General features: G+C 39.6%; 3 protein-coding genes across 3 annotated transcripts; all 3 read left to right on the forward strand.

Moving 5' to 3' along the window:
• The first annotated feature begins 4,197 nt into the window (after window positions 1–4,197).
• shisa4 (shisa family member 4) lies at window positions 4,198–11,264 on the forward strand. The gene is made up of 5 exons (XM_010756092.3): window positions 4,198–4,542; window positions 6,487–6,664; window positions 7,649–7,785; window positions 7,875–8,066; window positions 9,115–11,264. Exons 1-5 carry the CDS (start codon window positions 4,458–4,460, stop codon window positions 9,153–9,155), a joined length of 633 nt encoding a protein of 210 aa, XP_010754394.2. The 5' UTR covers window positions 4,198–4,457; the 3' UTR covers window positions 9,156–11,264.
• Window positions 11,265–11,763: 499 nt separating this feature from the next.
• Window positions 11,764–17,146, forward strand: lmod1b (leiomodin 1b (smooth muscle)). The gene is made up of 4 exons (XM_010756091.3): window positions 11,764–12,573; window positions 12,727–13,026; window positions 14,151–15,926; window positions 16,011–17,146. Exons 2-4 carry the CDS (start codon window positions 12,751–12,753, stop codon window positions 16,035–16,037), a joined length of 2,079 nt encoding a protein of 692 aa, XP_010754393.3. The 5' UTR covers window positions 11,764–12,573; window positions 12,727–12,750; the 3' UTR covers window positions 16,038–17,146.
• A 2,477-nt stretch (window positions 17,147–19,623) lies between these two features.
• timm17a (translocase of inner mitochondrial membrane 17 homolog A (yeast)) lies at window positions 19,624–26,147 on the forward strand. The gene is made up of 6 exons (XM_019267885.2): window positions 19,624–19,723; window positions 21,454–21,553; window positions 21,906–21,969; window positions 23,509–23,637; window positions 24,947–25,057; window positions 25,241–26,147. Exons 1-6 carry the CDS (start codon window positions 19,698–19,700, stop codon window positions 25,315–25,317), a joined length of 507 nt encoding a protein of 168 aa, XP_019123430.2. The 5' UTR covers window positions 19,624–19,697; the 3' UTR covers window positions 25,318–26,147.
• Window positions 26,148–26,851: the final 704 nt, after the last annotated feature.

Below are 26,851 nucleotides of genomic sequence, written 5' to 3' on the forward strand. Positions count from 1 at the left end.
TAATTAGATCATCAGTTTAATCAGAGCTGCCAAAATGATCTGCGGTCATCAAACTTAATGAGAATCAATTGTATTGGCCAAGTATGTGTACACACACACACACACAAGGAATTTAACTATTTCTTTACATTGCTCTTAATATTACAGCTTAAAACGAGACAACAAAGCTGAACAAAGACGGATAATAGCAAACAAAACTATTATCTATATACAGATAGGTGTATGTAAAATCACACAAAAATAACATAATAGCTACAAGTCAAGTGTTATGTACATGAGGTAGGTGGATATGACAGTATATACATATATATGCACAGCATGAGTAGCTTGTGTGTGAATGAACAATAACTAAGAGTAAACAATGAGGATAAATTATAATGTACAGGTATTGCACAGAGTAATGGTATTGACTCTGTGTCTGGTTTTAGCTGTGGCATGTATACGTCTATATACAGATGATTTATAGATAGAAGATCTATAAGTCCTAAATGGAGGGCAGGTTGGCGCCAGTTGTTATACAGTCCTGACTGTGCATTATATTCTGTTCATGTCCTGTTTGGAGGACAAGCCAAGCAGTGACGGATTGAGAGTTGTCCTTTTTGATTCGTGTGAATAATCAAATGAACAGTGGCTCTTTTCCATGTAGCTATTTCAGCTTCGGGGTCCTGTTAGTGAGTGTGCCGCCTCGCTGTCACACTCTCATGGCTTACTGGGACACTTGAATAAAACAGAGACATTGTTAACTAAATCCCCCAAATCTGCTGGCTCCCTCACTCTCAGCAAATTTAATCCAGCAGTGGACAATCACTACAGGGGGCTCGGCCTCTGTCAGGGTAGTGACAGACTGACAGCTGGGGAGGGAGAGAATTATTGGTGACGAAAGCTGCCTCCAAAATCAGCCAATAGCGAAATTCAAATGTAATAGCTAAGTATGAACCAGTGAAGTCCAGTGTGTGGGATTTAGTTGCATGCAATCGCTGCATTGTATTCTCCTCACGTCATCCATCAGCCTTCCAAGTGTAAAGGAGCCAACAACGGTTGTCTATGTCTGCCTTATTCTGAAAATAGAGGTCCCCTAAAATCTGACACACTGGACCTTTAAATACCCATATACAGTGGTTTTCAAATGGAAAAAAGTGGTCCGAGAGTTTAGTTACGTTTTAATGTAACCTGTGGTAAAACAAGTCTGATGATAAAAGGTGTAACTTCTGCCACGGGTGCAACAAAACTGCAGTCCGCACATGCTCACACAGACCTCAGAGGTGGTCTGATTAATTACTAATCATGTGAAATCACCCGAGTGTAGTCTTAACCCTTACTGTGCTGTTTCTGTGTGTGACCTGCTCTTACGTAGATACATACACAAAAAAAACATCATTCAACCATAATCATCACCAAATGTGTTTGTGATTGTGGGTCTGCATGGAGATGTTTTCCATCTAATGGGTGAAGATAATCTAGTTTTACCCATTAATTTCCTGTGATGATCATTTTTCACTGGGACAAACAAAGTTGATTAGATTAGAAACTTCAATGAAAGTGGTGGTCAGAAATTTTAGATAGTCAAACGCCTAGTGTGGAGGATATCATTCAATATCAAGGCCTTGAGGCAATCAAAGGAAAAATAACATTTTTATGATTTTATGAAGTTTTAAATCGGTCAGATTTCACCCCAACAACACAGGAGGGTTTCATAGTTATTATTAATGCTCTATCTTGTGATTAGTTCTTGATTTGATTTGTCATTTTTAGATTCAGGGCACATCTGGGAGGGCTGAAGATTCTCCACAAGGGGGAGCTGTACTCTACGTTCAATCCTCACTGAGATAACTTGACTTTAGCACCTGCCTCACAAGCCAACTTCATTGTGTTTACACTGTTTAGACCTGGGATGCCTGCAGCATATTTCATCTTAATAATAAATATAGTTTCCCTTATGATATCTTAGCACCAACACCACCACGGGGAATACTTGTACACATCATGAGGAGCTGTGCTCTTCATCAGGTACGTGCTACAATCCAGACCACGCCAAGTCTCTCTCCATCCACACGGTGCGGCGGAGCGGCGAGGGAGGAGGGGGGTGCGCTGACCTCTCGAGGTGCATTCACGGGTGCTCGTAAACATCAGTTACTAAGAAACATGAAGCAGCTAACCCAGTTTTAATCACTATAAACTAACCAATTCAGTGTTACACTTAAATCAGTTTCCTAATATTACAATAATTATAACTGTAGAGTCCCAAAGCATGGCTTTAATATTGCTGTAATAATTTGTTTTTGTTGTTTCACATTTTCATACTTTTATCGAAAAAGACCAGTGTGTAGTGGTGTAGCTGCAGATTGAACCCCCTTTTGCTTTTTAAGAAACTTTATTAGTAATATAGTATAAAACCGAACATGGAAACACAGCTTATTGATACACATACAAAAGAGGAAAGAAAAAAAGAAGACAGTTTAAAATACACACGGGTACAAAACCATATGTACACATACACCCTGACATGTTATACTCATACATATACACACACATACACAATATACATATGAGCAGAATACAAAGCAATCAAATTGTCAAAATATGCCATGGAAGACTCCCTCTACTATCAAGTGAACGGCGTCTTCTAAGATCAGTCACTATTTGTTTAAAAACTGACTCGCTATCGATCACTGTCTGGTTAATAATCATTTTACATCTAGTTTTCCATAATTTATTATTTACAATACTAATGACAAACTGAAATAGTTATTTTTTATTAGAAGACATATTTTCTTGAAAAATGTTATATACTATAGAGGTATAGTTTATTGTAAAGCTAAGACCTATTTTTTGTAATAAGGACCAGACATTTTTTGTTCTATAACAATTTATTAAAAGATGTTCCTGAGTTTCGTCCTCATTACAACCCCCTTTTGCCTCACCCTCTCCTTCCAAGCCTGAAGGAGAAACTACAGCAGTTGTGAAACATGTGAGAAAAAAACAAAAGACCCTATCTAGAGCCATTGTTTTCGTTTCTCCATTTAGGGCCACTGTTCAACATGGTGGACTCCTAGGAAGAACACCCACTGTTATGACTACCAAAAAGTAACTTGATTAGTCGCTAATAGTGGTTTGAGAATTGTTCTTCACTCGGTTTAGGTAAAACAAAATAATGTGCAAAGGTTTCTTCTGTTTCGGGTAAGGTTCCCCATTTATTGCAAAAAATAAAGAAATGACAAAACATTACCATGTAGGTTGTTGGTGACTGGAACATAAAGCTGCTTTTCAGCTGGATGCAGTGATGCCGGTAAGAACTGGTGTGCTCCCCACCACCATTCAACTCAAACTGATTTAAATCCTATTATATACACCTGGTGCTGGGTGCTTACCAATTAGACAGAAACAAAAAATACTACAAAACATACACACACATATGGCTCCTACCAGGGGCCCCAACAAATAGGTAAACATCAATAAAAAATTATTAAACCATCATCATTGTGTATATATATTTCAAATATAATAATGAAATGAATTATCTCTTTGTTTTTATGTGTTTTGGGCAGTAAAAGTTAAAATAAAAAAAATGGCCTTTAGCACATTTTTATGGTGGCTTTTAATCTTGCATCAAATAGCGAACTGCACTGCAGACTGTATGCAGACTTGCATGCATGTACACAGGGTCGCCGCCAGGAATTTTGGGCCCCATGACAAAAAAAATCCAATTGGGCCCGCTAATTTTATATTGGTGTTTACCTATTTTTTGTTGCCCCCTAACTTTTCCCTCCTATACGGCGCCCCTGCATGATGATGATGATGATGATGATAGGGGCTTTATTTGTCATTGTAACAGTACAAGTACAGTTCAGCGAAATTGCAGACCAGTTGAACTGTACTTGTACTGTTACAATGTACATGTACAAATCACCAGCAGTAAATATTGTGCTAGTATTGAACTACAATACACAAAACAGTTGCAAGCCTTTAATTAGAGTCATGTAAAGCTTTTGATGGGATAGTTAGGTCCTAGATATGTGATATGTGTGTAAATTCCTGGCGGCGCCCCTGGCTCCTACACCCACTGTGTCTCATTCCAAGGTAACAAAGGCGTTTTTTTTTTTTAGGTGATTACACACTAATAAAATCATCCATCATCCACACTTCACAATTTTCTCTCTTGCATAACGTTTGAACCGATGGAGATTTTTTCCCCACATTCCAGGCGGTCCGTGAACGCACCATCCCCGTCGTCCCGGTTGAGCGGCGTCACAGCCGCGATGTGTCATTTCGACGGATAAATTTACCGATCGACGCAGCGACGAACGCTGCCCCGTCTCCTGCGCTGTCCGCCTGGGCCTGGATAATGTCAAAGAGGGGCCGTTAGTGCGCTCATCCTTGTGTGTTTATTAATTCATTCTCACTCCGATGTGAACACCTCCTCTGTCAACGTCTCCTCGCTTTGGCTTGTATTCTGCGGGATGAGGATGATCTCACCAGCGGGCAACATGTCTCTCATCGGGCTGACTTTGGCGCTGCTCACCGTCCTCTGCTGCACATCTCCGGGTAAGAGGCTCCGCGCCACACAGGCCGCACCGCCGTTAGCTTGTAACGGTCAACCGTTATTTACCCGTTACACCCAGTGTTTATTTTTAAGGCCTTCATAACTGTCACTAAACCGTCACTGTTTAAGTGTTTAACCTCCGTATGTGTTACGACTAATGCTTACACAAACCTTTTGTTTGTTTTTTTTTGTTTGTTTTTTTCTTATTTAAATAGTAAAAAAAAAAAAGCTAACATTAGCCCGAGGGAACGTTAGCTCTGTGGTTACAGTTTGTTTTGTTTCAAACGTTTATCAAACGTTTATCAAACGTTTTATTTATTTTTTTTATTTATTTTTTTAATTATTATGCAGCATTATACAGCTAATTTAAAAGTGGTTCAAACTTTCATGTCCAGCACATTTATCTGCAGTTTTAAAGAGTATAATACATTCAAACTATTGGAGGTAATACAGAACAAATTGCTGTCAATCATTGATGTGGAAAAACACTCACAGCTTGATGAATACACATCATGTTCCTGCATTAATGGACACAGTTAATGGACCACAAACTCAAAGTAACATTACATGTGCTGAGCTTTATACAGTGCAGAAAGATGGCAAAACAACGTGTGTAACCATGTTGTATCAAGGGAGTGTGTAATCTCTTCAAGGCCCATCTCATCTAGACCCTGGAGCTTCCCAACATGAAACAAAGTGCAAATGTATGAATGGCTCAGGTCCACAGTGATGTCAACAATTCATTCATTTCCACCACAATCAGTATTACAAAGCAATAAGTGCAAATATTACAGTACTATCGAGCGTGCAGGAGGCGTATTGTGTGCATATTGTGTAGCGTAAGCGAACCAGTACTACGCTGTAATAGATTTTCTAATATCAAATGGCAGAATAAGGATTCTCTATGCCAGCGTTTAAAGGTCATCATCCAAAATTAGTCCAAACCGCTTCAGGAGCCAAGTCTATATAGATCTTGGCTCAGCATTGTACTGCAGACGTCCTCTAATGGAGTTTCCATCAGTTTAATACACTTAGAAAAATCCACAGCTCGACAGTCCTCACAGTGCGCTCCGAAACTTCAGAGAAGCTTCAAGTTAGAGTGACTTTTATTTATTTTATTTAGGCTAATATCCCTTTTCTTGCGACTCAGATCAGGACTTGCTCTGAGTTTATTCTTCTGATAAACACTACACCGTATATATTTCATAGTATGTGTACTTTTGTCTCCTAATAGATAATGTTGGTCAAATTGTCCAAGAAATATTTGGGTTCATTAGTGCTGCAACTATTATTCAATGAATCCACTGACAACTGCACTTATTTTGATGATTGTCATCATTTTAAAGCAGTTTTTCAAGCAAAAATGCCAAACATTGATGGGTCTAGGCTCTGAAACGTGCTTTGTATTTTGTATTTCCGGACTGTCAGACAAAAAAAAAAATAAATACATTTGTTGAGATCACCCTGAGCTTGAAGGGAACTATGATGTGCATTTGTCTGTTGTTTTCCAGGTCAAACAACTAGTCAATTTATAGGAAAAACTCTAAATTGACTAATTTTCATTGCAGACATGCACGTCCTTTTAAATCAGTCTTACTTGAGACCTAATCAGTTTTCAACCTCTGCCACAGGGATCCATTGAATAATGCATAATGACTGTGTTTGGTCCAGAATTGAAAATATGTAAAGAAAGAAGAGCTAGTGCATGTTCAAAATACATATTTATTTTTCTCCTGAAGGCAGAACAAATCTCACTTCAGAGACAACAGCACGTCTGTAAAACTGAGATCGTAAGAGGGAACATACATACTTTTGTCTGTCTGACCTGCTGCTTTCTTTATTACCGTACTCCTCGCTCTACTTCCTTATTTTCTTTCCCCTTTTGTGGATCCTTTCCCCCACAGTGTCATCCCACCTCACGCTTTCTATTGCAATTTGTTTTGCAGCCAGTGGCAACGAGGACTGTCTGTGGTACGTGGATAAAAACGGCACCTGGCACAACGGCTTCGACTGCCCTCTCATCACGTTCTGCTGTGGGAACTGCCACCGGCGCTACTGCTGCCTGGACGCCTTCAAGATGATCACAGAGAGGGAGCAGAAACGCTGCATGCTCTTCCAGTTCAGGTGGGGGCGTGGGCGGCGGCGACGGCAGCAGCAGGGTTTTAATTTAATCACTTATTTATTAATTTACACGACACCTAGAGTCTGTATTCGTGTTCACAATTCTAGGCTATCACTGTGGGATCACATATTATTAATTTTCCTTAAGGCAGACGGATACTTGAACATTCTGCTTGAGGAGATTTGTTGCCAAAAAACTGCACAAAAAAATAACCTCCCTCTAAGATGTGTCCTTAATGAAGAGGAGATATGAATATTGTACTTCAAGATAGGTTTTAGTAGTTTAACATTAACATTACACGGTTGCATCACCGCATGGTAAATTCACATGCGTTGCATGAACATATATAGAAAATACTTGTCTGCCATCATCGTGTATTTCTGCAAAAGTCTAGACGCTCTTAAACCAGCCTGTTCGCCATGTCCCATCAGTTACACTGGACTTAATGACCCTGCTCAAGTCCCCACAGTGTAATATGTTCTCATTAGTTGTTGTATCACATCAGCTATTCGCGCTTTCAATGGTGCTTAATGCCAGAGTCCCCTGTGAAGGATCGTGATAATGCTGGACTAAGCAAGCTCGTACCTCAGAGACTGCAACATGGCAGTTTTCCTCCACAGCCCTGGAAACCATCCATCACCATCCAGTAGCGAGCAGACAACCTGCAGCTTATTAAGCCCGATGGGAGATCAGATCAGTGGGTGGCGGAGGCTGAGCTGAAACGGAGGGCTTTGTTGCTTCACTGAGACGACGAGGTGATGGAATTTGGTAGAGAAAGGCAGAGAGATGCAGGGTGTATGTCATTAGCTGGGATGTGATTTCAGGGTCAATCTTTAAGCAGTGTGTCTGAATGAAAAGCTTCACATCACAGCCATATCTGCCTTAATCCTTTCAAAAGTAACTTAATGAGGAAGAAAGAAGGGGAGGAACAACTCCAGATGATCAAAGTATGAAATGCTTTAGTCCTCTTCTTTCTCTCCTCTCAGCCCCACCACTTTAGCTGGCATTGCCTCCTCCATCCTCCTGTTTGTGGCCATCATTGCAACCATGGTCTGCTGCTTCATGTGCTCCTGCTGTTACCTCTACCAGAGAAGGCAGCAGAGAGGGAGGACACCTTATGATGGTAAGACCTCTATTCTTGATGACCATGCATGTGCAGACAACCACAAGGTTATCGTTTACAGCAATCTGTTGCTCTTTTTAACCCCACAGTCCAGCAGATCCCAATGGCCAACTACCCAGTGGAGCCCATGTATGACGCTTACGGAAAACCACTGGGACCCTCTGAGTATCCACATGCAGGTTATCCAATGGCGCCCCAGTACCCCGGCATGCCACCACAGTACCCTGTGATGCATCCTGGACCCTATCCACCACACCTGATGGATCCTGCATACAGCCAGGGTAAGAGTAGCAGTAGATATTATTAATTATAATACTGATAATAACTTTATTCATATAGCACTTTTTGGAAAACAGAGTTTACAAAGTACTTTCACAGACAAGCACAAACATGATATTCAGGCAAAAGTAGTCAAAGGATGATAAAATAGGATTTAAGAACGTGGTGATGGCAAAAGACATTTAAAAGACGAGATAATATGAAGCAATTGAGTATTAGAAATTAGAAAAACAAGACACTAAAATATGGTAAAAAGATAAAATAATAACACAGCAATAACCACTTTTTCACTTTTTTAATCACATAAAAGCGAGTCTATAAAAATGTGTTTAAGAAGTGATTCAAAAGAATTCACTTCTTAAAATAGATTTTTATTTTTAATAGTCACCAATATCAGTGAGTCTTAAAAAAAGGAAAAAGACCTGACTTGCACATAAATCAACATTCTATTAATCTGTATAAAATCTGAGCTATGTGAAGTAGCTAAGTAAAATTGTTCAGTGAATATGACACAACCCTGCTGGAGCAAAAGAAAAGAAGAAAGATGAATAGTGTTGTTGTGTTTTGTGCCCTTCTAACAGCAGGAAATAAGTTAGGTTGGTTTTTAGGTCTTTGAACAGCCACTGTAAAAGATGAAATCTTTTGAGGATATTTATGATCCGTGGGATTGTTTGGGTGACCCTCTGATCTCTCCCACAGCACAAATATCAGGCTGAAATCTAAAAAACTAAGAGGCAATTTGCCTTGAAATGTATTCATTATGATCATGCTTTTCAGAGGTTGAACATTTCCTAACTTGAATACTGTTGTCTTACACCACCAGCAGTGGAAAAGGTCAACTTTGATAAAAGTTTTTATACTGCACGTTTCATAACACTGAGGGCATAAACCCATTTTAATTATAATGATGACATGTGACCAATAGTACCAACATAAGGACAGGTTTTTATCTTTTTGGCAGCTCTAGTGTTAGTGATAGTTTTAAGTGGTTCTTAGTGTAAATGTAATACAATATGAAGATCTGACTTTATTTTATGTTTTATTTTCCAGCCCCTCCACCTTACTCTCCACCTCAGTATCCTGGTCATTGATGGGCTCGCCTACAAACACACACACACACACACACACACACACACACACACACACACACACACACACACACACACACAGTGGGGAAACACCAGCAACTGAGAGAAATGACTGTTTTAAACGGAGAAGGCAGCAACACTCTCACACACTCAAACACACACTCAATAAACAGAGCTTGACTAGCAGTGGTTTGCCTGTGAAAGAAAACAGGAGGCACTTTAAGGGTTTTCTTTTTGTTTGTTTGTTTATTTACAACATTGTCCTACTTTTTCTGGAGCTTTTACGTAAGTCAAATTGTGTTCTGCAACCTGACGCCCGATTGAGGGCATCACACCATCCCCAAAGTGAGGAGGTATCCGGCTGGCGTCTTGCTCTGACAGACTCACCTAAAAACAGGGCGCTCTCTCATCGTTTACTAAAGGGAAAAATGCTTTACTTCCTCACTTTTGTTAAATTTGAATAAATTAATAACATTCCAGGTCATCTCGGTCATTGATCAACATTCTCAAAATATGATTACATGATGTCTTTATCTATATTTGATAGGGTTAGTTCTTTTTCTTAATGTGGTAGAGGCTCAAGTGAAAAACAAATTGCATGTTTGATTAAAAAGGTGACATGTATGGCTCAAAGGTTCAAGATGTGGTCTTAAATTTGCTCAGATGGCCTAAAGGATTCCACGGTTTGAACTTTGTCTCCTCTTTATTTGTATCTGACTCGACTAATTTACTTCATGGTAGTATATTAGCTGCACCATTGTAATGTAACATGTCAACATCAGCATGCTACCCCAGTCGAAGTTATCTGTCCTCCTCTCAAAGTTCTTTTCTGGTTTTAAATGAATTAGAGTCTTTATATTAATCCCATAATGCCATGTAGGATGTTTATACAGTGAGATTCACGTTAATTGTTTATTTTTCTTGTAACATATCAGGTCAGGGGAGTTGCAGGTCATGCTGCTCGTTTAAAATAAAATGTCCCGCCTTACAATAATTAATGATGGGGGGAAAAAAAGAGATTAACTATTTAAATACATATTTTGTAAATCTGTTCTTGGGCTGAATATTTTCTGATATTGTAACAAGTTGTTTTAAACACTCTCTATTGTTATTGTAACATAAGATTTAGCGTTTTGGCATCTTTCCATTAGGTATTTATTATTATAATTATTCTTAAGGTTACCTTTTACTGTGAATGGGTTCTCACCTTCTGGACAAGCTGCAAAGCCAAAAATCATACTGTTGAAAAAAAAAAAGTTTTTTTTTTAAACCAATAGTTTGAAAATGAGGGAAATAGGTTCATTTGCTGCCTTGCCTCGAGTTTAGATGAGAATATCGATACCACACATGTCTGTGAGTGGTATCATTTCCTGTAAACATCAAGAAAAGCAGCAGATAACCAGTGCTTGGTGTTTATCCTAAAATGTCAAACTGTTCCTTTGAAGTTGCACTTACAGATTTGGGCTCCAGTGAGGTCAGGGCCTGTAACCTGTAATTCATTTGTAACGTGCACCTTGGATAATGTACGAACTGTATAACATGATGTCTCAAACATGTGTTGTACAGTTAGCTGTCTGACTACTAATAGGTGATACTTTAATTATCTTTATTCAGGGGTAATTTATCTTAAACTTTAAGTCAGATGAGATGCATATTAATTAAAAAAAAAAGCACTCTTATGCTGATCAGAGAAGCCTGGGCAAACTTTATTTTGAGACTCACTGCTGTATCTTGTCTAATTGCTGCACCATGCATTGAATCAAGACAAGACTTATTACCACTAGTTTACAGCATAAATTGTTTCCTCCGATGGCGACGTCCATGTGTACAGATTTGTTGAGCCTTTGTAAAGCACAAAGAGAACACTTGACTTTTCTTTGTAAGATGCTCTCACGTGTAGTTTGACATAACGTTTGCTCAATGATGTTTCCGTTTATTTGTGCTTCTAAACCAACTCCATGAGTGTGTTAAATGAAACTGACGTCAGTGGGCAAAATAACTTGTCTAGGTGGCTTTTTGTCTGTTGTCATATGGATGACATTGTAATATAAAGTGTGTGAAAAGTTTTTATTTCTATTAACATAAAATTTAACTTTGGAATGTAAAATACAACAGTGTGTCATGTCTTTTTGTTTCCAAGAAAAATAATCCTGAGGTCTGAAAGTGTTTACATCGTTTCGACCACTAGATGTCCACAGTGTGCAAATGTTCATTTCACAGTCATGGCAAGCAACATCCAATCCAAAAGAAATGTGTGTTCCTAAAAACAGTATTCTTGTCTTCTAGTTGATTACACATTTTCACTCAAATGTCATATAACTTACAACTGTGGCCAGCCAGCTGACTCAATATAATAACTCTGTCATCAACTTTTACGAAGCGTTTAATGTTTCAGTTTTTGTTGACACTGTCAGAGAGTTATTAATTCTGCTTTATGTGCATTATTGAGCTTGTAGTTTGCAGTTGTGTTAAATTGGACTGCATTATATTGAGAGGTATTCCTAATAATTGGGCCACCTCTCAATATAATGCACTCCTGTACAACAACAGCGCCAACTAAGCCCCCAGTAGTAAACATAATTAAATTATGACCTCTCTGATAGTGTCAACAAAAACTGAAACATAAGGTTGGATCACACTGGGTTGTACAAGTGTACCTAATGAAGTGGCCAGTCGGTGTATGTACAATAGGCCAGTACACATGTAACGTTTCAATATGCCATTCCCAGCTTTCTCAGTTGCCTGTGAATTGATTTCTATGTAAAGAACTTTTCTTTTTTTCTAGAAAAATCCTATGGATGTAATGTTTATGCTCCCTAACAGTGTCAAGAGTGTGCAACACTAGCTAATGTTAGCTGCGTCTATTGTTTTTCCAACCTACTTTAGATGGGAAGCGGTTTGCAGATTTACTTGTTGCTGAAGTAACTGTAGCTGCTGTTAGCTAGTTAGTTGTGCATACACATAGCAGTTGTATTAGCTGACTCTGCACAGATTGAACTCCTGAACAAAACTATATATTTAACTTGTCCTGTTTCCCCCAAAATGTTGGGAATGTATTCATTTATTAAACTAGTAAATAAAGAAAGAAAAGATCAAAAAACTCGCGAACACTAGTGGCAGAGAGTCATTAATAAACAAGCAAATAAAAACTGGTCTTTATATAAACATGTATTGTGTAATAGGAAGTCTGTAACTTTGCTCTGATATCTCTGTAAACTTCAGCCCTTCCCATTACCTTTAAAGGAGTGTGTACCCTGAACTAAATATGGACATGCACTTTCACAGGATTTTGAAGAATGTCCCAGCCTCACAGTCCACTTTGATGATGTGGGGCTCTTGCAGTTCATCACTGGTACTCCTCACTGCAAGACTGTGAGTCCAGCCTCTTTGCATCAGGACTGATGCCTCTGGTGGCTTTTTGGTGAGCAGGACGCAACGGGACAGCAGGACACAAGCTTTGGCCTATGGGAATACTCAATACAATAATAAGATTCTGAATAAAGGGATTCACCGTGCTATCGTATTCAGTATCTCCAAAGAAACTAAACTTCTCTGTCCTCCTCCACGGGCGTAGCCTTTACCCTAACCATAGGCAACCATGTCCAGGATGAAGGTGTCAGAAAAGGGCAGGAAGAAGCACCTGACCCGTACCGGCCGTCAGGTCAGCGAGGACCCAGATCTGGACAACCTGCTGTCCACCCTTTCCCCAGAGGAGATGGAGCAGCTGTCGAACGACATAGAGCCAGACATCGCCCAAAGGGACAGCCAACCTGTGCAACCATCTACAAGCAACAACGTCTGTGCCGCCAAACAGGAAAGTAGGCAGGAGAGCGATCTGAAAGGGAGGCTCAGTCAGAGAGAACAATCATTTGAGGTTTGTAAATTCTTCACTTGACTTATCTGGTATACTAGATTGTTGTTTTGGGTTTGACATAAAATAAAAGTGTTAAAATATGACATGCATGTTTTCCAAGACCCTGTACTCTTTTAAATTGTTTGTATTTGATCAATAAAATAACCTGCAGATGGGTGACTTCAGGAGAGTTTATGAAATCAAACTATATTTGCACTTGCATAACAACCACTGTCCCAGAGGTAGTCTAATGATAGCTTTCATGTGCTTGAAGGAAACCAGCAACTGGACCTCATCCACCCACCAGCTCATAAATAGTGTAGAATTGCCCTCTGTGCCAGGAAAAACATTGTTTTCCTCTTGCTTGCATCCATTTCACATTCTTAATCATCTTCTCACAAGCGAAGAAACAGGCTCAGAAATCATTTCTTTTATTCCTGTGACACTCTATAAAGGATTTTTGAGCTCTCCTTGGTTGACAGGGAGCCAGATTTCTTACAGTTTGTGTGTTTCAAGGAGAGGCACTTCAGTCGATGGAGCGGCGGCCCTGCTGAGCTTCTTAATCCTGGCCTGATGGAATTCCTTGGTTGATTGCTCCTACTCTCACTGCCTTTTAAGGATACATCTGCCAGGGCCATGGCTTCACACAGCAAAACAGATGGAGACTCACAAATCAAACACGTTGCAAGCAACGTGGCTGCAAATGTATCCCTGCGCTATAAAAAATGGTTCCTTGTCCTTTTGCTGACTGTAAACACACAGGCTGTATTATGTCAGGAGAGAGTGTGTGTGTTTACAATGAACAGATGGACGAGGAGATGTTTGACAGTAAAGGAGGACAGTATTTGCATGGGTGTTTGCACAGTTAGGTGTTGCACTGTACATGTCATGCATTGCATACTGTATGTGTGTGCTGTACAGCCAATAAATTGTTTGAATTATGAGACTTTAAAGACCTCTTTAAATTCTGCAAAACAACAGCAACATTCTTTGTTTTATTTTGGTTCAGGACACTAGACCCTCAAACAGTAGGAAGTTTGATTAAACCCTATAATACTTTGTTTTTGTTATTGGCATATGTTTGCTTTACTTTCTGACATAACCCTAATCATTTTCAACATCATACTCCTCATCTTTGTCTGCAGGGTGAGCAAAAGAAGGAGAGCCGGAAGCAGGAATATCTGAGGAAGATGGGCCTGAGCCAGGAGGGGAATGATGATATGCCAACGAAAGCAGGGTTACGAAGTCAAGCTAGTGTCTCAAGTGAAAAAGATGTTAAGGTTGACGACAGAAATAGCAAGGGTCCTGAAAGTTTGAAAGAGGAGCGAAGTCGGCTTTCGAATAGATACCGGATGCAGGAAAGCAAGGAAAGTGACATGAAAGATGAGACTAAAGAGAAAGAAAAATATGTGGACTATAAGGTAAGAGACAGAAGAGAAAACAGAGAGAGTACAGGTAGCAAAACAAAAGATATGATTTCTAAGTTACAGGACAAAAAGGATGACAGCAAAGAGAAGGAGAAGAAAGAAGACTGCAGGAGAAAAGATGACAGCAAAACCAAAGACATTATCTCAAAGCTGCGAGAAAAACAAGAAAAGGAAGGGGGTAAGGAAAGGGAAAGGAGATCTGAGAGTTTCAGGACATCAGGACTTGTCTCTAAAATGTTAGAGAAGCAAAGCAAGGTGCAAGAGGACCAGACTACAGAGAGCAAAGCAGAAGAGAAGAAGCCTAAAACAGAAGAGAAAAAAGCTGAAGATAAAAACAATCCTGATGTGAAACTTAAGCGACAACCGTCTGAGAGGGGTGAGGTGCAGGTGAAACATGACAAGGCAGAAAAAAGAACAGACAGAGAAGAGCTTGTTAACCACAGTGACCATGTGAAGGAGAAGGAGAGGAACATCAGCATGGAGAAGAAAGTAGGCGAGAAAAAGGAAAAAGAGGAAACTCAAGGAAAAAATAAGAAAGCTGATGAAACAGAGAAACCTGGCAACTGTGTGGCCAAAAACAGTCCAAAGAGCAAGGCGAAAGAGGAAGAGGAGGAGGACGAAGACTCCAGCATGTTTGATGAGCTGATGGAGCAGGTTCGAAGCAATGACCCCTCCCTCATTGAACTTAATGTTAACAACTCAGAAGTCATCAAGACAAAAACACTCATTGAGTTCGCAGAGGCTTTGCACAACAACACCCACATTAAAAAGTTTGCTTTGGCTAACTGCCGTGCGGATGACCACGTGGCTTATGCCATCGCCGGCACGCTACGCAGCAACAAGACTATCACCAGCATCAACCTGGACTCCAACCACCTCACTGGCAAGGGTATCCTGTCTCTAATCCAGGCGCTGCAACACAACTCCACACTGACCGAGCTTCGCTTTCAAAACCAGCGTCACATCTGTGGCGGGAAGACTGAGATGGAGATGACCAAGATCCTGAAAGAAAACACCACCCTGCTCAAACTGGGCTACCACTTTGAGTTAGCTGGACCCAGAATGACGACAACAAACATACTGAGTCGCAACATGGACCGACAGAGGCAGAAGCGCCTTCAGGAGCAGAAGCAGGCCCAGGCCAACGGGGAGAAGAAGGGGACACTGGAGGTGCCCAAGACAGGTGGTGGAGGATCTCTTAGAAGCTCACCCAAAGCTTCCCCAAAACCTTCTCCCATACCTTCACCAATCCCATCACCAAAGCTGACACCTAAAAGAGGAACTGGAGGTCCGGCTCCACCGCCTCCTCCACCTCCTCCTGGCGGTGGACCTCCACCTCCACCTCCTCCAATGCTGGATGTAGACTCCCTGAGGAACTCTCTGACTCCAGTGTCGCAGAGGAAGATGAATGGAAAAAGCCCAGGAGGTGGTAAGAACTCAAGGGACCAACTGCTTGACTCGATCAGAGGAAGTGATATTAAACAACTCAAGAAGGTACGTAGGATGGATTTACAGATATATTAGCTCAGCCACAATATATTAAAAAATACTTACATTTGATTTTTTTTGTCCCCACAGGTGCCGGTGCCAAAATGGTTGCAGTAATCTTTTCTGTTGGAATATAAAGTGAAAAATAAGAGAGAGGGAGAACAGACATCTCACCAGAGGTTTTCAAGGAGATAAACTCTACCATACCCCGGGATGCAGTCAAAGAACTGCACTGTGAGGCGGATGGAGAACGTGAAACACAAGATGCCCACCAGTTGGATGACTAGCCCTTGCTATGAGTTCTTCCCTCAAACACTGGACCAAAAGGACTCTGAGGAGAATGAGTGATGCAGGGCTCTCTTTTAGCCATCTAGCAGAGAGTTTATTGAGTTTTGTGGTTGTTTGTCTTCAGTTAATATTGACGCTTTGCTGGTTATTTGCACTAGATATTATGAAGCCGATCATATAATATGTTGGCTTGTGTATCTGAATGTGAGCATGATGGGAGTGTGCGATGAGCTTATTAAGAGATTCAAATAACTCTATTAAATCCTAATATACAAAAGTTTATTGGTAATATAGTGGACATTAATTTGACCATTTATTTATTTGTGCAGTTTGTGGGAATCCACCTTATACTTGTAAATCTGTTCAAACTGGGAATTCTGAAATGGCTGAAATATCAGGGAATTAACAAACATGGCGGCCTGACTTATATAGAAAAAAAATCTGATTCAGAAAAAAAAAAGGGCAAGGTGGTCTTTGATTGTGTGTCTCATTGCTAAATCTCAAGACATCTCAGGCAAGGTTTAATGGATTGGAAAGTAGCCCAGTGTTATCCTGGTGCAAAGTTATAGCATGGAAATAATTACGTAACGCATTTTTATCAGGAAATGTAAATGAATGCCCTTCGATATCAGATGTTATATTTTGTACAAAATCATTCTAGCCTGGGTGGTGAATACCTTACATCACTTGTAATGTAATATGTCAACAAGTCTTAACCTTTGAGGGGATTGGGAAAGAAAATGACTGGCTTATATCAACCCTCCTGTTGATTTGAGTGAATGTCATTTCTATTTAATTTGATTTACAAAAATCAGAGTGGCACTCATATGTGTATTGTGTAATGAAGGACTCTCTGTCATATCTGATTACACATGTCTTTCTTACACAGCCTGTATGTCTTCAATAAAGGATTCTGGTATGTTTGCAATGGCAAATCACAAGTGTAGTGGCTGATATCATTAAGGACAACATGTACAGTATATGTAAAATGAAATGCGACTATTGCAATATTTTCAGTATGATAAATGAAGGTATACAGTATATGTATTAATATCTGCTGAGCTGTCATTCATTTCAGTTGGTTTACAGTCTATGTGTTCATATATACTCCAGATCTAACTTTTGCATAAAGAAACAATATCTGAAGAGGCGTATATAGATATGCATGACGACCCAACAACAAACCTGTAGTGGAAATAATCTCTAAGTAAATGTATAGGTCTCCTGTAATACTGTATGTGAACTGACAACTTAAATTAATGTGAAGGATTACATTCATTTACATACCTGAAGAACCAGAACATTAAATATTTAAAGCTGCAGGGAGGCTGTCTAGTGTCTACCCACCATCATCCTGGGTGTTCAGAGGCGAACAGGAGAACAGCACCACCAGCAGCAGGCCAGTTTACGTTTCCATCTCCCTGCCTCAGCTTCTGCATCCATGAAATGCCTATATTTGGGCATTTCTCAATGAAAGCTTGCTTTGTGATTCATTCCTTTCTCGTTCCTAATAATGGGACACAGGCCAGCGGTCTGTCTCTCGGCTCTAGCTGCTTCTTTGACCAACAGAACTGAGCCGAGGCGGAGGAAAAAAAAGGGGAAAGAATGAAAATGTTGAGATTATGGGATATTTGGGGCCAGAAAGGAATCTAAGGATGGCTTAGTTTGTTTGCAGAAACTCACTCTTGTATATTCACATTTCTTGTTTAATGTTGACATCAGGTACACAGTGTACTTTAGTTTAGTTTAGTCTTCAAGTTAACCCTGCATATAGGTTCCTTCCTACCTTTAGCATGGCTGAATTAACCTTTTAGGGTGTCAAAATGAGGGGGTCCCCTGTTGATGCCCTTTCCTGCAATATACATGAACCCAAGTTTGCTGTGTGACTGAAAGACAAATGTATGTAGGAATGTGAAACATGTAAGCATATAGGCCTATATCAATATAGTAAAGGTCTTAAAATTAAATTTTTACACAGGAATCAAGATCAGATAATACAGTAGGACTCACCTTAAGACCTATAGCAATTGATATTGTGCTTTTACCAAACAAATCATAAAAATTCAAAACATACAAGCTTGTGTATATAAAAACAAGTAGACATTAACTACAACTGCCAGTGTGCATGTCGACAAAAAGTATTCAATGACAGATAACGGAGGGTGGAGGCTAAAGATGAAGGTGATGAGAAAAACGCTGCACCTTAAATCAATTATTACTTCTAAATTCTGGTTCAGTTGTGGATGAATTCTTCAGCTATGACTCTGACTGGCTTCTTCTATATGCCAACAACAGCAGAGGCTCATGGGTATTGTAGTAGTATTGTAGTAAACCTGCCAGAATGATGTGATCACAGTGACCCTGTAGTCTTTGATAATTTAAACGTTATTGCTTCATTTAAGGTTTTGGTTCAACACACTGGAACAATATCAACTTTTTTTTTCTTGTTGTTTTATATCAAAGTAGATTTTATGGAGTCATGTTTCTGTTGTGGTTCTCCTGCGTCCTGTTCAGTAGCATACCTTGATTTCTCTCTATACCATCCTCTGCAACTGCTTCCTTAGAAGACCCACAGAGGCTAGATTAGTTCATGCCGTTAAAAGCAGCTGCTTGTTTTCCTTGGCTCGATTAGTTCATGCCGTTAAAAGCAGCTGCTTGTTTTCCTTGGCTCAATAAAATTATGCTTTATTATTTCCACTTCTCTAAATTCGGCTGTGCACTCACTTGCTTAAAGAATCTATGACTTTAACTGTATTGTTTAACTTTATGGCTGCAAAGTGTGTCTCCTCTGACATACCGGTTCACCTTCTTCTCCCGCAATACTGAGCGTACTATTTGTTTTCGTACTTTATCAAACATTATGATCATACAGACATTCATTTGTACAATGGTGACAAACAAACTGACTTTTATAGATGTTATTGTTTATTATGTTTAGATGCCTTATGTATGTGAAATTACTGACTACAAGTATAAGATTTCTCATGTAACTCAAAGGTTTATTATTACATTTGATGTCTTTAGGCATAATGCAGAATGTCCAGTTTTAATATAAACAAACCTCTCTATGTCCTCCAAGACACAGATGAGGATGGACAGTGACAAAATAAATGGCTAATTATTTCTAGCTTGGTGCCACAAAAGTCCAAATAAATTGAGAATTATTATGTTACATGGGTAAATGTTATGCAAGACATTTAAATGCATAATGTGTTATTTTACTGTCAGTAGAGGACCACTGATGTTGGTAAATACACAATTTATGGTGAGTATGGAGAACAACAGGCTATCATATATAAATAATATTTTGTTGAGTGATAAAAAGTTGATTTTCCTCGCAGATAATAATTTGTTTTCACAATGTAACATCTGATTCACTCATACAAACCTAGTTTTCCTGCTTTTGACTGGCCCTTTAAGATGTGACGTCGTGTGGTTACGTCAGGCTGTCGATAAGCGTCACGTCAGAGGGAACAGCGAAAGAACAAAATGGAGGAGTATGCCAGAGAACCATGGTGAGTCTTATAACCAGATAAAATACATTTTAAATCAGTGTTCTGCTGAGTAACCTACATGTCTCCATTTGGTCTAACCGACACATTGAGTTTGTGTTGATATTTTGAAGCTACATCGTGTGGCACGACCCGAAACATCTCGAATCCGGCCAGCTACCCAGCGTTAGCAGAGATGCTAACGCTACATAGGGTTGTTATGGCAGTCTGTGCTAGCATTTGACCGCCAATGCTAAATCACGTTGTTAGTGACCTTGTCGGCTTACGCGCCCACATGTCATTACATTGAAGCCACCGAGTGCAGTGACTGAGTCTGTGTACGCTGTCACATGACCTGTGGTCAGTGTCAGTCGGTGCTATGATGATTTTATCTGTTCAGTGTAAATTATCTTGGTTTGCCTTAGAGTGAGCTAGCTGAGTTAGCCACCTGTGTGCTAACTTCACCTGCTGGGGGCCACTCTGGGGATTGCGCAACAGCTAGAGAAGGTTACACCGAGCACCTGAAACCTGATGTGGGCTGATCATCACTGTTCAGGAGTAATGACATGTTTTTACGGTCACATGGTCTACGTGTATTAGTTCAGTCCATAGGGACTTGGCTTGGAAACCGGAGGGTGGCTGGTTCGAGTCCAGTGTGGGACAAAAGTATGGTGGTGCACCGGTAGCTGGAGGTGTCCTTGAGCAAGGCACCGACCCCCCCTAACTGCTCGCAGGGCCTTGCTCTGGGTGGCTGCCCATTACTTTATCATCTCTCTCCACATTGGCCTGTGTGTGTTGCTGGATCAGGTTTAGCCAACACACAGTTAGTGTAATAAACAAGAAACAAAATGCATTTCTATTGGACTAAAAAGTGATTTGTACACTGCTTCTATTCAGCTAGCAGTGTTGCTGGACAAGTAGGTTTTGAAATTAATGAAAAGGGAACAATTCACTTTTTTTTAATTGCCTTTTTATACAAGTAAAACAAAAATATACCAACATAAATTACAACTGCACAGAGAGGATAATATCTTACATCCAGTAGTACATACTGGACTATTGAGTTAACACTTTAATACATCAGTTTACATTATTAAGAAAAATATACATTATACATTGCTGATGTCTCCACGTTTAATCCATTTTTCCCATTTTCTGTTATTCACATCTTAGAGAATAAGTAATTTATTCCATAATGAATATTTCCTGTGTTATGTCTAACCACCGCAATCTCTGGGTGGATCCACATCAAGCCATTTTGTCGTGATAGCCTTCCTAGTTATTAAGTAGTTATGTCCCTTCAACACCACATCAGTTTTTAATGCCCAGATATAGAACTGGACAATTGGGGACTGCATGTCCTAATATGTCATTTAATACTACATTCCCAAAATGTCTCTATTTTTGGGCAACTCCAGAAAATATGTGTATGATTTGCATTTGTATGCCCACACACATGGCGACATAAAACATCACTTCTAAAGTCAGAAAGATGTAATGATATTTACATTCAGATTTCCAAGTTTTAATTAAGTGGAGATGCCCTTAATTTTACACAAGTTGATTTTTTAAAATCTATTTTCATTTAACAAAGATAAAAGAGTGCTTGTTCCTCTACAATCACTCATAACCTATATCAAGACTAAACCTGCAACAAGAGATTGTTTTATTGTGGAATTTACCACCTGTAAACGCAACCTTGTTCTTTGTAATGTACATGATAATGACCTTCGCTTATGGTCTCATGAATCTAGCCCCTGGAGGATCGTGGACGACTGTGGGGGAGCCTTCACCATGGGAGCTATTGGAGGAGGAATATTCCAGGCAGTAAAAGGCTTCAGAAATGCACCCTCAGTAAGTTCAGTACTTGTTATTGTTCACGACTGGGCTCAAGCTTAAAAAATAAAAATAAACTGACATGAGAAACAATGTGAGCAAGTTAAATTTAGCAGTGTATGTATGCATGCATACGAATGAATAATATTGTTAAGACGGTCTGTGCTTGCCTCAAACGGATGTAACTGAAATTTGCAGTGCATATTTAAAATGCATGTGATTTTTCATGTGTAGCACACACAAACCTCTACACTACAAGGGAACTTCATTTTTCCATGTCTTAAATTGTAATAATTAGCAATTTTGGTATTTTCAATTGTCGTTAAAGTATTTCTATTCATTTGTGTTTTGTTGTTGCTCTCTCTCGTAGGGGATGAGCCACAGAATGAGAGGGAGTTTGACTGCCATCAAGACCAGAGCTCCACAGCTTGGAGGTAAGAATAACCGCTGAATTACCAAAATGATCTGCCTTAAAGTGAAGTTTATTTCTAGTATCAAACACTCAGTATTTGTCACTTTTTTCTCTTTTGCAAAGTAAAGGGGTTGTCAACAGCACAAGTTTGATAAACTAATCATGGCAGGCAAAAATGTTAAGTCTCACAACACCAGACGATCAGATCAGTGTCTGCCGGTCATCTGGGGATTACTAAATGCAAAGTAGGTGGCCTCTACCGAACGTCCCTTACTTCAAGGACAAGCCCCGTTCTCCTCTGCAGTGAAACCAACTGGAGATATAGTAAATCACTTTGTCACAATGTGAGAGCCTTTTATAACATTAAAAATGGATGTCCTGAGCCCTGAGCAATGTTATATGGTAGGACAGTGTTCAACACCCTGAGGACTTTGGGTTAGCTCTGCAGTAGTTTTTTTTTTTAACTATTTGTTTTTAGCTAATTGCTAGAAGAAAGTCTTTTAGTATCTGTTGAGTGAAGCCTTTAAATCAGCAAAACATCAACATAGATCTGTCTTAAAGCCATGGTCCCCACAGGTCCTTGAAATCCCTGAAGGTTTTTGAATTTAGGAGGGTGATCGAGATCAAGTCCTTGAAAGTTTTTGTAAATGGAAGTAAATAGGCATGGGTCATTGAAAGTGCCTTTTAATACCTTTTCTTTTTTTTAACTTAATGTTAGTAAATAGGCTTTGTTAAATAGACCACATAGTCTGCCATCATCACTGTAACAGAGCAGTGTAGTGTTCACACATTAATCCTCTCCCCCCCTTTTAATTTTCTGTCTGTGAGCTTCGGTAAAGCTCGCTAGTTCTCATCATAAAAATTCTCAGTGTAATTACCCTTGTAATTATCCGTGTCTTAAACAGTATCATGTTGGGTCCTTAAATTTGTGGGAATTGTGCCTGGTGTTTAATAAGGTGTGAGAACCCTGTAAAACACGACTGCAGTAATCTACTCTTCTCATTGTTCCTCTCAGCACCCACATCAGTTCAGGAAAATATGGCTAAATATATACTGCCTTTTAGCGATTTTGAAGCTCAGACATGGACTGTATGGATGTTTTTACACATTTTTCTGCTGTGAAAACCAGAGATAGATGGATAAAAACTTCAACTTTGATCCTTTTTTTTTTTTAAATAACTGTTTTGTCCACTTCAGCTTGCTACTGTTGCGGTGTTTATCATTTAACACAGCTGGCTCTGCAGTAAAAGCATTTCATTAGTAGACAGATAGACAAGAGAAAATCGGAGTGTGTAAATCTGAATAATTAGTTATTTCCAAAACGGTTATTTAAATCTGTCAGATGCATATTCATTCAGCGTTTAGGTATTAGCATATACCTGAGTGTTAAAGGACTTAATGAAGCCGTGCTTCAAGTCTACAGTTGATGAGTATTTGATACTAAAGAAGTTCAGTTTGGAGTCTAGTATAACCTTCAGTGATGTAAAAATAGGCAAACAAAGTGTGAAGCATGTCTTACTTTTTTCTTTTTAAACTCATATGGATCTTTTTTGGGTTGCAGGAAGCTTCGCAGTATGGGGAGGCCTCTTCTCCATGATTGACTGTGGTTTAGTAAAAGTACGAGGAAAGGAGGATCCCTGGAACTCGATTACAAGTGGGGCCATGACAGGAGCTATCCTCGCTGCAAGAAGTGAGTAAGCTTAGAAGAAGCTGGCACGTAACAGTCAACAGATGGCACGAACACGTCTCATACAAAAGGCAAACAGTAGTGTTGCTGTCGTATGCTGAAGACAGTTTGAAATGAAACCAACTGTGTTATCATAATTAGAGTGTGTGTGGATGATGAGTTTGGAGATGTGTTTACACATCTTGTTGGAATAGTTCTCAGAGAGACACTGTGCCTGTCGAGCACCAGTAAAGTGAGAGCTTAAAGCTGGTTGATGTCATTGTTTACTGCACCGTGGATTGCTCCTCACTTTTTTTTCTGAAGATAGTTCTGGACTAACTTCAAAAAGAGATGTCATGACTGGACATGGTTCTGACACTAACTAAAGAATTATTGATATTATTTAGCAACAGTTCATATATCCACATCTTATTCATGTGAACTAAGTTATAATTCGACCCTGCACACTTTTGTGTCCAATGCCTGATTAGACCTCTTCGTAGGATTGTATGGGCATTTACATATCAGGCTTCATTGAAATCTTTCCACTGTTTTCACTGGAGGGAAAATTTATACCTTATTAGTACATGAACTGTGGTGATCGTGTGCAGTTCCCACCAAGTCACCACCTAATTTTAAACCTGGGCAGAGGTTTATTTGGGCAAAATAAATTAAAACCCCTTAATAAGAGTGCTCTGTCTGAATACACACCATTACGCCACCTTCGCTTTTTTCACACTAAACCAGGTGCAAAAGAGGCTTCATGTAGGTGCTGATCATCATAGCAACTCTATTCCAGCAGTCGGAAAATAACACACCAATGTTTACTGTAGTCTAAAGAAGCTGCAGCCTCGCTGACAAACTTGAACTTATACTAAACATTTACTGTCAGACTGACGACTTGATTGCTCACCTTTTCCTCTGTCCTGCTTGCGATCACTCTTCTGCGGCTAATTTTGTTTCACTTCAACATGTCTCACTACGCACACGTGTGTTACGTTCTGCCGACTCACCCTTTTACATAGATAATGATCAGGCTCTGTTACTAACAACACTGCCAGCTCAGAGGAAGAACAGCATTGATCCTCCACTACGCCTCCTTCGTACCTTTTTTATACAGAACAGTGGGATGGAAAAACTGCAACAATCCAGCCTTCAACACGCTGTAAAAGGGCTTAAATTAACATTATTATGAATATTTATTCACTAAAGCTTTGTAGTGATGAAAATTGAACAGTGGGTGACTTGGCATACAGTAACATCACAGTTCACTCATTTAATCTGCTAGTTATTGTGTGCATGTAATATATTAACAGCCCCTGTTCCTCTGTAGATGGTCCAGTAGCCATGGTAGGCTCTGCAGCCATGGGAGGCATCCTGCTGGCGTTGATAGAGGGCGCTGGTATCCTGCTTACTAGGTTTGCCTCTTCACAGTTCACAAATGGTGAGTAGCACTTCTGATATTGGACGTTTGTGTTGGTGAATGATGGTCGAACACTAAAATTATATTTTATAGACGGAGAACACAGTTTGACTTTAGTATTTTGTGTGTTTTTAAAATATATCTGCTATGCACCAGTGACTGTCATTGTCTGTGAAGTTCACCTTTTCTTTTTTTTCTCCCCAGGGCCCCAGTTTGCAGAGGAACCCGCCCCTGCTACCATGCCCTCCCCTTCCTTTGGCGACTACAGACAATATCAGTGAGAGGACTTCCCCCTTCTTATCCACTAGGCCTTTTTGAAATTCCTTGCTGAAGTTACAAAGAAGAAATGGAGATGCAAAAGTACCACACGTCCAACAATAGCAACTGCAGTCAACTTCCATGGACTTTGTGAGAGAAGTGATGGACAAAACACATCTTCATTTTTCTTCTTTCAAGAGCCATGTACAGATCTGCCTTTTTACCATTCTCAGCCTTGTCATGTGCATCTGTTTCACCTAACATTGGTTAAATACAGACAAGTGGTGAGATTTGTTGTTTGGGGGCGGGGGGGAGGTTCTGTTTTGTTCATGTACAGTATGTACTGCTTGTAGCCCAGTAAGTGGGAGGTCAAGCTCTGGATAGTGTTGAATTTAACAAAAACACGTCACACATTCAACGTATTCTAAACTTATGTGTATATACAGTAAAGGCTTTCCGCTTGTACTCACTTATGTTAGTCTTTGTCTTGAATATGTCACCTGCTTGGGCTGGCCACTGACAATTGGCTGGCCTTCTGTATTTTTTTTTTTTTAATTCAGATTTATGAAGGCAAACTTCTACCAGATACAATGCTATTCCTGGGATAATAGTTTCTTTTAAAGTGATATATTTATTTTAGATTGTAAAGAGTTGTATCAGATCAGATGTTCAATTTTATGTGACAGTGCTTTTACATTCAACACAAAGGTGTGGAAAAAGACGGCTAAATGACCAAGGAGGCGTAGGCAGTACAAATGAATGGAGAAACTCAAGCAAGGGATTGATGCATACTGTATTAAATCTGTATGACACATTGTACTATGGTACAATAAAGAATAATGTTGTAAAAAGCCTTTTCTAGTCTTATTATTAGTTCTAGGTTGTGAAAAATGTAGATGAGTGAGGATGCTATGTGCTTCTGCTGTCTGGGCAGGGTTACTCATTCCCCACTAGAGGGTAGTCCTGGCAAACATATCCACACCAGTGTTGCTCTTTTATGCTTTGCCACAGTCACAACTGTGTAACTACTAACTGTTATATGATGTGTTTACAAAAGCTGCATAAGGGAGCACTTTCCACTTAAATTCTTGTATGTGTGTGTCACACACCACTTATCTGTTTGAAGCCCGCTCTGGGTAGTTAACAGATGAAGGACACTGGATGAATAGGGCTGTGGAGAAGGGGACCTTGATGCAACTTTGATGTCATCAGTTTGAAATGTAGGGGTCAAGGATGGTTCATTTCATGGTAGAGCTGATGCACGACTTAAATCGAGTCACAAACAGACTTGAGACTTGACTTTAAACGCTGAATCAATCAGGTCTCAAGTTTTAACCTGAAAATGATCCAATACGATAAATCCAGTGAGACAGTGTTGACAGAGGACCTTTCTCTTGTCATCGTAGATATTTATTGATTAATCAAGTAATCATTTGATCTATAAAATGTCAGAAATCTTAATAAGTAAAATTTTTTGTCCAACTAACCCTCAAATATACAGTAAGCTGTCACAAATGACTTAACTTGGTCTCAGGTATATAATAAACACTTAACAGC

This window comes from Larimichthys crocea, chromosome VI, assembly GCF_000972845.2.
Source record: "Larimichthys crocea isolate SSNF chromosome VI, L_crocea_2.0, whole genome shotgun sequence".
Lineage (NCBI taxonomy): Eukaryota > Metazoa > Chordata > Actinopteri > Sciaenidae > Larimichthys > Larimichthys crocea.